This window comes from Chrysemys picta, chromosome 2, assembly GCF_011386835.1.
Source record: "Chrysemys picta bellii isolate R12L10 chromosome 2, ASM1138683v2, whole genome shotgun sequence".
Lineage (NCBI taxonomy): Eukaryota > Metazoa > Chordata > Testudines > Emydidae > Chrysemys > Chrysemys picta.
In genome coordinates, this window is record NC_088792.1 from 174,740,369 (window position 1) to 174,752,008 (window position 11,640).

An 11,640-nucleotide genomic window follows, 5' to 3' on the forward strand; every position below is an offset into this window, starting at 1 on the left:
CCCTCCTTTGCAGCATCTTAATGGTGGTTGCTTTCTCTCCCCTCCACAGCTATAAACGGTCCCCTTTTCAGCAAAATGGGTTAATTTTTTTAAAAGAAATCACTAAATACGTATGTAAAGACTATTGCTGTAAATAGTCTGCCTATAACGCCGCCAGCAATTGCTGTGCCAGCAAAACCCGCGCATGTGGATAAAGGGAAGGATAACCGGGGCGGATTTTTGACAAACGGCTGCAAATGCAGAAGTGCTAGACCTGGGAGCCCGTCCTGCATTGCCCTGGCACCCCGGGTTCCCACTGAAATCTGGCACTCACTCTAGCTGGCTTGGGCTGGTTCCCTCTGTAAGCAGTCACAGCAGATGAGTCCCACGTTTTAGAAAAGGAGTATTGTGTACTTTTTAAAGGGAGTTTTATAGCATGATTTTTAAAGGGCTATGTTAATTAGTTTAGCAATTCTATATTTTTTTGCACCAAGATGACGATGTTAATTAATTTAGCAGCTCTGCATTTAGCCGCTATTATATTAAAAGCCTGTCCGGTTAAATAGATATATACCATGCATATTTTACAAATAAAACGACACCCTCATTTCAAACAATAATTTTTATTTTATACTTCTTTCTATACTTGTAGCAAATTTTTTTTTGCTGAATTGGCTTTATAATAAACTCTTTTTAAATTACATCTTTTCTTTTAAAATCAAGGTTCTTTTTTGTCAAAATCAATATGCTGTATTTTTAGGTTTACATTTAAGCCCCCTTTTTGTGATCTATACTGTTGGATATTCAGGTATTTTACTGTATGTGTAACATCTAAAACAAGAGAAGAGGAGGGAAATTAAAGGCAGTGAACTCGGAAAGATGCTTTGACAACACCAAGTAAAGCTAAACTCTCAGCAATCTTAGCAGCATTCAATCCTTCAGTCATTAGATATAATCTCTTTCCTTCCTTCTTTTTTTTTAACTGTCCATTTCTTTCTTTTTTTCCCCCTCGAGGAATTTTTTTTTTGCAGTGGAATGACCAATAAACAAGCGACTGTGGAGGAAAGATGATAGATTGTGAGTTATTCACCATATGCTTCACACGTGGATATCAATCTTGGATTCATTTCCAGTGCCTTTTTTCTCAACTCATCGTTTTCTTTCATATTACAAGAGGAGCCCATCTTTTGTTGTTGTTGTTGTTGTTGTTATTATTATTATTTATTAAGATTATTAATATTAGGTGGCCCAAAGCCGTTCCTGAGATTCTTTTGCACAAAGGGCTCGGGTTTTCTATTTTTATTTGAAGAGACACTAAAGCTGAGGTCCGATTTTGGCTGTTTGTTGCTCATTGTTTGGTAACATTTGGCAAATAAAACACAAAATAAAGAGAGAACGTTTCCACAATCCTATATGGATGTTTCATCATCACAGATAATCACAACGGTCCCCAAAAAACGGATGGACACTTCCTCTATAAATCCAGTATATGGAGAGTGTGTGTGTGGGTGGGTATGTGTGTTCTACCAGAAGAGACCTCCTAGAAGGAGAACCAGGTCATTAACGCTGCAGAGAGAGCCAGCAGGAGCAGGGGGAAGGCAGGGAGGAGTAGGGAAGGAGCTGACCCGTTGCTTCCTCCGCATAGTTCAAATAAGCTGCCTTGAAAATCGAGGTTTTTGGATTCCCTTTTCAGTTTTTCCCAAAGATCTGTCGCGCCTTCCTGGCAATCCGTGAGGGCTGTGAGGGTGCAGGAATGGAAATCATCCCAGTACCTGGGGAAGGAGCAAACACAGGGGACAAGCGCCAGGTCACTCGCTGCACAAGAGGGCCCAACAACATACCAACCCCACGCCCGATTCCCTCCACCCACATGCTCCCCTTCCAACCCGCTCCTGATTCCGCCCCTCCCAACAGTTTCAAATGTGTGTAGCGATGACGGGTGCCTTGATGTTTGGGTGCCCAACCCCCCATTTATGCAAATCAGCCCCCCTTCAAGAAGTTTCCCCCTTGGGGCGCTGCAAAATTGAGACACCTAAAATCAACTGTGACTTTTTGAAAACCTTAGCCCTTGCTGCCTTCAGAATTGCAACCTTAGAAGAAGCAGCCCTACGCACAACCGGCTCGTTTTGCACTTAGGCTCTGCTCCTACTCCCAGTTAAACCAGTGGGTGTGGGGCCGTTGATTTCAATGAGAGCAGGATCAAGCCTTCAGTCAATAGCTCTGTTTCAGGATTTCCTCAAGAGTGACTGCGATCTTAATTCCTCCCCGTCCCAAACGCCCCCTAAGCAGGCGGCTTGCTTCCATTCTGAACGAGCAAGGAGGCTACAGCTGGCTTATTTTGTATTTACTCGGTAACGTTCTGTTATTGGCTTTTGCAAGGAGTCAGAAATCGAAATCTCTGCCTTTGAAGGGAGAGCGGCTGGTGTCCAGCGCATAGCCCCGTAAATCATAGGCAGGGGTAGGAGGTGTGCCTTTTGCATGCACAGAATAGCTGGACATCTTCCGGGGGGGGGGGGGGGAAATAGCCACAAAAAGCAAGGTGCCTATTATTAACCTTCCTTAACTGTCGGACTTTATTAAGGAGCGTGTTTCTTAGCTGTAATGATTATGATATTTATTTATTGCCTAGCATGATTATTGTTGGAAAGTGTTCTTTGGTTTTGATGCTGATGAACTGTATTATTTTGCGGTGAGATTTGATTTTACTCTTCCAGAACGATGGAATCGGCCAAAGTTTAAAGATCCTAAAGTAAAGTTACTTCACAGAAAAGCACCGCGTTCGTTGGTGATCCCATCTAGGAAAACCTTTCGCCGACTTCAGAGGGCTTTAGATCGAGCCTTCATTGCACAGAAAACCAGCCACCTCTCTGCAGAATGCCGAGTGGCTTTCGATCAGGCGCCAGGTCAGTGATTCTGAAATTACAGGGGCAGTATGCCTGTGATTTCAGAATCCTGACCTAATCCAAAGCCCCACTGGAGACAAAGGGGAAGTCTGTCCAGTGATTTAAGTGAGCCCAGGATCCTTCAGTATTTAGAATAAGAAACCACTCACCCCCGTGGAAAAAAATCCAATATTCCTAAACTGCTTTCCCATTTTTCTCACTCAAACCAAAACCAGATCTCGAGGCTAAATCTAAACTCCAAGCAGGATTGTCTCATTTCAGAGGAGACTGGCAGATCTCTCTGTAGTGGTCTCGGTTATCTAAAATCAGTGTGGCCGCTGTGAACTGTTCTCTGGTTTGTTTGTTTTTTCCAGGTAGGCGCTCGGTTTTCGGTTATTTTTTTAAGCAGTCCTGCAGATTCTAATTTATGAGCACTCTACACTGGTTGTAGACTCCAGTGTTTGCTACATTTGTAATAAATAATGAGATATTGAGATGCCAAGAAGGCTGAGAGTGTGCCTCTCCTGCAGTATTTCTGCTATAATTGCATCTCCCAAAGGAAAGTTAAATCTTCCCTGATCTTCTTTCAATACACATACTGGCACAGAGAAAGGGGGAGAGAAACCTCTACAGAAATCAGGCGCAGGCCGGTGGCACTGGACAAGAAGCTAACTCCTGAACAGTATCTAGGACAAAGGCTTTAAATTAGAACGATAGGGCCCTTATTTCTGTATTTATTCTACATGCAGCTCAGCAGGTACATTGCAGCTGGCCACGTACCGGCGTTGTAGACGCTGCAGATAGCAGCCTACTGTCGATCAGAAATATATAGACAGAAAGAGAAGTCACAGGGGTTTCACAACATTGTCTTTTGGGTTAACATGTCTTGATTTAAAAAATGTTTCCGTTTAATGTACATTGTTTTCTGACTCCTTTTTTTTTATGTTTCAAGAAAGACTTTATACTCCAATGACACCGCCTTGGCTTCTAAATGTGGCTATTTGCCGGATATTTCAGGATTATGCAGGAAAACAGCAATTAGGGAAATCCTATAAACGGATTTCTTTTTTTATTAAATTAAAATGCAAACGGTGCGTTACTATCTTCAAACAAAGAACCCCTTAATGGACAGTTCTTAAAAATGAAGCATTAGCTCTTATCCTCCTATTCTCACCAACAACCTTCATATGTCCCCAGTAAAGAGTCAGAAATGGGAGACAACGCTTTTTTAATGTGGGCGAAATAAATCAAGATTCACATTTCCTTAAGCAATGGACCCCTACCCAGGCGCTAGTCTGGAGTCTAAGCAAAACTCTGCAATGACTTCAATGGAAACTTGTGCTTAAGAACTCCCTGCCCGGTCTGGCCTAATGTTCCTTCCACAAGGACTGAAAGTTTGACAGCGAAACCATCTCAGTGTCTCAGCCTGCAGAGATCATTTCAGTGCCAGTCTCTCTTCAGACACGAGTATTTCTTCTACAAGCCCAAATCATTATTCACACCTTATTAAGCAATAATGTTAACTCTACAAATGAAACTAACTAGATCTGAATTATCGTGGAAAAATAACTCTCTCTAATAAGGCAGCAAGGTGCTATTTATTCATTATTATTAATTATTATTATTATTATTATTATTATTTCTCTGTATATTCGATTGCATTGTTGTCATCTTAATTTATTATGTTTAATTCCGGGGCCAGATTCTGATCTCTTTAATCGTGTTGCTTAGCAGATGACTTAAAAAACAGTCCCACATTTGTAGAGTAAGGAAATCAGAACGCGACCCACAAAAAATAAAGAATCAGGAGAGTCAATGAAGAATAAACGTAGCCCTAGAATTTCGCTGCTTAGGTGGTTTGCAGAAACGATCCTATTTTAAGCAATTCGTTAGCAACAAAACCGGCCTTTAAGAAGAGCCAGTACCAGCCAAATGTTGCCAACCCCATGCTGGATTTCCGACCTCCATTTTTATTAGCACCGGCACCACCCATGTAAATGACTGTTTGCATTGACAGCTAACGCTGGATGTCACACTTGGGGCCTTGAACAGATCAACTGGGAAGGGACCATCGACGTTACAAAAAAATGCAGAGGGCAAGAAAAAGAGAAGAGAAGCCAAAAGAATATATAGTCAGCGGGGAAACGAACTGAACGGCCCAGCTACAGCGCAGGTTAAATCGTTCCTCGCAGTACAGTTTTGCTCTTATTGGCGCTTCAGACTGCAGAGAAATAAGGACGGAGGTCAGGCCAACTCAGGCCATGGACAACTGAAAATAAGGCAGCACCTTGCAGCTCCATAAAATCCCTTTCTTTTTACGCAGAGAGCCACGCTCACAGCAGCAATTAGAGCGGGATTTTCAGCCCGGCCAGTGATATTTTCTTTTCGAATAACCACCCCGAATGTAACCCTGGCGATCCGTAACGAGGAATAACAACGAAATAGGAAGACCTACGAGCAGATCGTTTGGAGATTTCTCTTGTCGTCCAGGTCCTGCGGGTAGTTGGCCATGTTATCGCCCAGCCTGAGCAAACAGTCCGAGAAGCCCCTAAAGACCGCATCGCACTTCCCCGCTGCTCTCACCGCCTGCACCAGGTACGCTGGGGAACAGATCAGCACCACATCAGCCCGGACAGATCCCAACACAGTAACTCTGTACAGCACTCAACCCCCACATGTCTGTGAGCTACATTCAACCCCTCCCCAACCCGTCCCCCCCCCCCCCCACCACCATACACGAGGGATCAAAGTCGTGACCGTGACAGAAAGATCTGCCATTCTTGTGCACCCACCAGGTTGCAAACCGCTTTGCTTCCTTCTCAGCACACAAAGCCAGCTTTCCTGTTTGGGCATTTTCACCAGCAGACGGGATTAATTTTGAATGAGGGCAAGTGTGCTGAGAACAACAGGGTTAGAGTCAAAGGCATTCAGGGAGTGGGTTTGTGCCTTTGATTTGTGTGTGTGTGCGCGTCATTTCTTATTCCATCCCTCGCTCTCCCGTTGTATGTTTGAATCTAGTTTACAGTAGCGTGGCCCACTACAGTCTTGATTACCGTTAGGTTGTTTATTAAACGCAATTTTCAATTTAATTCTTTCCTTTCCCGGGATGCGTTTTATTGTTATAACATTCTGCTTCCGATCGTATAGACACACACGGACACTCTGATAAGGGCACTTCATTATTGCAGTATTAACTGGGTAAATAGCTGCGGAAAATGAAACCTCTCTGAGAGGAAAACATTCACAAAACACGCAAAGGGCTATGGCTCACGTATATTTCTCCCTCCGATGGTGCAACAGCGTGGGGTGGGAACGAAAAGTTTGTGGGTTGCAATCGCTAGTAAGATGAATTCTTCCACGGTTAAAATCTGTTCCTGGCTATATTTCCCATGTTGCACCTTTCGGATTTTGCTATTCACTGGCACACACTGAGACGCTGTTTGAAAAAAATGAAAATGCCCTCCTGTGTAATCCACCGATGGAGTGAGTGCTAGAGTCACAGACTAGGGGTGTGTGGGTAAAATTACTTCTCACCTATGTCGTAGTTTTGCAGCTAGATTGGTGCCAGAGAGACGCCTGTGGTTTATATGTCAGACTGTGTGTCTCTGGACATGTTGTCCATAGCCAGATGGATCGACGTGGAGACACAAGAGCATCATTTACCTCACTTCACCTCAGCTCCTCTATGTACCGCTCTGCCTAGAGGGCTAGAAGTTTCTGAAAACTGTCTAGCTATAGCTGAGTCCATCAACCAGGCGCTCTGTCTCTAGCCACACACAAAACTGACCCTGCTGGGAAGAAGGTGCTCCCTCTCGATCTCTTCCCCTTGCAATGAAATCCACACCGTGCTGAGGGATAGAGTGGATTTTCAGGCAAGGGGAAGCCAGGCTGTCTTGCTGGGAAGATTTTTTGTAAATACCTTTAAAGTGATATTAGCTCTAAAATCCCTCCCAGCCACTAGCCTCTCCTGGTGCAGTGGTGCTGAGGGGAGTAGGAGTGTCACTGTGGTTTGGTCTCTCTCTCTCTCTCTCTCTCGCTTTCTGCTTGCCTGCATGGTCAGGACTCACTCAATTGATTTGTCTGTTTGAAAAAAACACCACCACCAGATACAATTTCTGGCTGACTGGCTGGGATTCGGTAGCATACGGGCTATTTATCCCTATCAATCCCGCTGCAAATGAAAGGGAATTAGAGGCTTGTTGGTTTAATTGATCACTGGCTTGATCCTGAACAACAGAGCTCAAGGCTCTCAGCTGCTCCCTCCTCCCCTCAATGCAGTGCATCTTTAGCCACCTACAGTAATCGGGTTAAGGGAGTTGCCATTTTCACATGCTGCTTTCAGGAGCCTGCCCCAAGTGCTGGGGGCACACACTGGGTTGGGAGCCTGGGATTGCAACCGTAAGAAACTCTGCCCTAGAGATTCCCCTGGGGAGCGTGGCTGCTTATTTTTAAGGCGCTCCAATTACCAAGTAAGTGGCTGGCTCCAAAAGGCTCCGTTTCAACTCAGAAACCCCGTCACCCCTCCCCGTTTGATTCATCATTAACCTGATTTAGTAACCACACCCCTCACCACCACCGCCCACGCGCACGTCAAAACACGCGGGGAGGGGGTGGTGGTGCAGACATTGGCTAGGGTACAAAACATGCAAACAAATAGCAGAGCTGAGAACATCCCGAGAGAGAGAGAGAGAAAAGTCCTATAAAAGCCATCGCGATCCCTCCTTGCAAGCGAACGAGGAAGGCGAAAACGCCACTTCCAAGCGGCAAAATGCTACAAGTCACTCTTAAAAATATAGGCTCCCAAATGATCTGCCCTATGAATCGACTCCTCCCGGGCGCGCCAAGATGCGATGGCAACAATAATAATTCGTAAGTGCCATTGTACTGCCTTCGTGCTCGGCAGGAGAGGCCTGCTCAAAGCACACGGGGGCGCGTGAGCGAAATGACGTACAGTTAATGCAGTGTTAGCATGCTGTCCCTGTCCGCGGCTTTGGGGGCAACTGTGCTTTAAGAAACGAGACAGGGTTTTTCCCGAGTTACACAACAATGGGATTTCTCTTGAACTAGGTCGTTTGAAAGAGAAAGGGGAAAGTGCAGCCCGTCGGCAACGCATAAGGGCGAAAGGATCCATCCATAATTGATCCTTTTTGCATTCCTTAATTTTGCAGCTTATTCTCCACATTTAACACGCTCTTTAGCTCCGTCTACTCCCCGCATCATCTGTCTTTCTGTCTCACCTTCCTTCCTTCCAAGCTCCTGCAATCCCCGCTTTCTTCCCTTAGCCACCTTTCTTGTCAAAATGTCAGTGGTTCGGAGAGCTTCCAGCCATTCATAAGGACCAAGGCATTGGTGCAAAGATGTACATACATTTGGGGGGCACCAAACTAATGCGACAAACTTCCATTTCATACGAACCCTTTAGTAATTCACCAGAAGAGGTAAATACACTTCTACACTGGATGTGGCATTTATTCTCTTTACAAAACAGAGGTGGCACCTTATTTCAAAATAGTAATAAATACTTCGGCGTAAAATAAAACCAAACTGCTCCCCGAAGAGACTATAAGATCCGAAAATTCATCCCTTTCCTCACTATCCCGAAAATATCTACACTTTAATAATGTTTGAGGTCTGCAGCACTGGTTTTATCTGAACTTTCGAAATTCCTGCACGTTTTCGAACGATCTAGTGCACATAAAGTGCCAAAAATATGTAAAATTCACGGCGAATAAATGCCTCTCTTGGTAAAATTTCCTATCCTCACATCCTCCTCCAATCTCCAAATAAATAAATAAATAAATACATTTATAAAAAAATAAATGTAGTTTTAAAAAGGCCATGTGTCCTGAAAAATGGTTTTGCAAAGCGTTCATCATCCTTTGCAATTATTCTGATTGAAATAATGACATGAATTTTGAGGTTGGCAAATTCTAGCCACATTTTCCCGAGTTCAATGTTTCGTCTCAAGGGTTTCCTCCCCCCCCCCCATCGATGCGAAATTTATTTTCATCGCGTTTTGCCTTTTCTCCACGCTCCCCCCGCCCCAATGCTGCAGAGATCGGCTAGCGAGGAAAGCGACAGAGCGAAATGATTTTTAAATAGCAAAACTGAGCATTTTTTATTATGACAGAATTCCTTTGCAGAAAATCTTTTCAAGGGTTTCTCTTGTAATCTGCCAATGTATCGATAAAGGATGTGTTTTAATTATTTTTAATCCAAGATCATTTTTGGATAATGCTAGGGAATTTCTTTGGTTTTTTTTTTTTTTGTTATTAGTTCCTTATGCAGAATGAAAGGAGTTGCTAACTTAAAAGCTGTTTTAATATTTGTAACTGTGAAAATACTTTAGTCGGAAACATTGAACAAAATTTATCTAATAAACAAAACTTAGCAACAACAAAATCCCAAACAACAGTAAGAAAAAATACACATACACGTATATCTATCTATCTATCTATCTATATATATATACACACACAAACTAGGGTGGAGGGAAACCTGTGCTATTTTAAGTAACTCCCAAAGAATAGGCATTTTGCACCTCTACTTTAGTGACAGAGGTTCTCTTAGTTTACCCAAAATTAATTCTCAGGCAATAAGATTTAAATTTTGTTTTTATTTCACCACCACACTTAACAAAAACATTCACCGCAGCTGGGAGAGCCCTAACATACCAAAAGACAGCATTGCGACCCCTTTGCACGTCCCTGGTTGCCTGCAAATAAACTTTCCAGTTAGACCTCTCTCTAGCCATTTTGTTCCATTATCTCATCTCTCTGCCCCTCTAGGGAAGAAATAAATGTCCTAGCATTGGAACCACTGAATTGTCGGTGGCATATATCTAGAAAGAAATATGCATGTAATCGTTCCCGGGGAGGAGGGAAGGAAAAAGAAAGCAACCTAACCATTAACGAGCATTTCATCCGTCTGGTTTGCAATATGGAAGAGCAAAAGTGGTTCAAGAGGAATAAGAATTCGTTCCCTTTCCTGCGGAAAAGCTGTTCTTTCAGCGCTTGGCATCCTGAATAAACACGAACATGCCATTAAAAAGAGCGAGCGAGGAGAGTACATAGCCTGGTCCCTTCGCCGCGAATCATGCCAATCATTTCAGGTTATTTAGACATTCCGTTTCTGCATGCATCAAATGGGGTTTGGTGCAGACAACTTGAGACACAATTTGGTGGTCCACTTACCTATCTGTACAGCAAGGATCAGAGAAATATATCTGCCGTTCAACTTAAGTCCCATCCTACATTTAGTAAAACCATTTGCGACTGCAGATCTTTAAATAGTTACTTTGGAAAACGTGGGGGAAAGCTGAAAAACAGGCATTGCCAACAAGTTCCCAGCAGCGGAGACTTTGCAGACGAGGGGGAGATGGAGAAAGAGGGAGAAGGGAGAGCCGGGAATGGTTCACTCCATTAGCAGGGGGCGGAGGAAGTACAGCCTCACGCCCACCACCAGCCCTGACGTGAGGGAATGACACTGACGGATTCTTTTTTTTTTTTATGTGCACCTTGGAAGGAGAAACGCCATTTATAGGCAGCCCAGCCTGGATTTAGCCCGCTCTCTGCCATTAATCGCCACGAAATCTCCTCCCCTCGGTGAAATTCCCCCGGGCTGCTGGCTGCTGGCGTGACCCTGCAGGACTTTAGGGGAGCCCTGGATTCTCCACGCGCCTGCAACAGCCTCGACAACAAACAAAAGCCCCACCAGAAGGAGCTGGCCCGTGAGGAACTCCTGCCATCTTTATTAACACGTCCCCATGGCCAAACACTGCAGCAAGCGCCTGACAAGCAGGGCAGCTTCTGTTAAGCCTGGCGTGTGCGTCTCTCCCCCCTCTCTCTCCCCACTAAACAGCTGCGTCCAGCTTCCCGCCTCACACTCTCTGTATCTGGCACGCACCGACCTCTAGATGTGATCCTTGCGGGCTTGTCCTCACCCTGCAGCGCTGGCCGGTTCCTCAAGAGCAACAGGCGACATCGTGGGGGGCTAAAGCTTGGCCTTGAACAGGCTGCCAGCAGGCTGGCTTGGCTCTTTTGTGCTGAGCTTAAGCTAAATAATAACGAATAGCCCTGGGTATATAAACAACCCCAAATCATTGGCATTGCTCTGCCGATGGCATTGTTTTTACTTAGGGCATTGCTGAGGAGTGGCCTGCAAAATTGCCGCGCTCCCCCTCTTTTTATTGTGGAATAATCTCTCCACATGATTTTAACTCGCTCTCCAGCCCTCTGGGTTTTTTTTTTAAACGTATTATAAAATACCTGCCCCTTGTGCTGTCTGAATCTATGCAGCTGCATTGCTGCTTTGTTACATAATGGACGGGGCTGCAACTGGCAAATAGATGGGGAAAGCAGAAGTAGTTAGACCCCAACATTAAATCTTATCTCTGTCCAGGACAGTTGGGGCTTTCTGGGGATGCAGGCTGCTAGCACAAAGCGTCCAATATTATTTTAGATGGGAGGGGCATGACGTGTGTTTCCTCTTTTTAGCCAGGAGGTGCAAAAATAATACTTTCTAAGGCATGCAAATCCAATGAGGGAGGTGTTTGCAAACAGCGAACCTGTCTATCCATCGATCCCTCTCTCCTGCAGAGCAACAGGAGCGGCTAGGGAGAGATCTAGCCATCGATTTGTTACCAGGTGAGGATATTGAGGGGGCCAGAAAGGCCGTGGGGAGGTTTGCAGCGCTCCAGGAGACAGGAGGGAGGGGGGACAAGTAGGGGTATATTCTGCCGTGGAAGTGTCTCTCTCCCTCCCTGCGTGGGTGGGGATAG

The 11,640-nt window shown here is 44.7% G+C and overlaps 1 protein-coding gene across 2 annotated transcripts; it reads right to left on the reverse strand.

Annotated features, from left to right (window-relative positions):
• Positions 1-586: 586 nt before the first annotated feature.
• Positions 587-11,008, reverse strand: NRN1 (neuritin 1). Of its 2 annotated transcripts, none has more exons than XM_042860574.2 (3): positions 10,771-11,008; positions 5,317-5,461; positions 587-1,751 (listed from the first exon to the last, which is right to left on the reverse strand). In XM_042860574.2, the coding sequence occupies exons 1-3, from the start codon at positions 10,967-10,969 to the stop codon at positions 1,520-1,522; spliced, it is 576 nt and encodes a 191-aa protein (XP_042716508.1). In that variant the 5' UTR covers positions 10,970-11,008; the 3' UTR covers positions 587-1,519. The 2 variants fall into 2 exon arrangements, with proteins under 2 accessions (XP_042716508.1, XP_005306032.1); XM_005305975.5 differs by lacking the exon at positions 10,771-11,008 and adding an exon at positions 10,055-10,255.
• Positions 11,009-11,640: the final 632 nt, after the last annotated feature.

Coding starts and splice junctions, on each gene's coding strand:
- NRN1 (XM_042860574.2), bottom strand. CDS start 10,969: ATGCCAATGATTTGGGGTTGTTTATATACCCAGGGCTATTCGTTATTA. Junction 5,462..10,770: donor CGCAAGGATCACATCTAGAG/GTCGGTGCGTGC, acceptor TCTGTTCCCCAG/CGTACCTGGTGCAGGCGGTG. Junction 1,752..5,316: donor AATCTCCAAACGATCTGCTC/GTAGGTCTTCCT, acceptor CTCCTTCCCCAG/GTACTGGGATGATTTCCATT.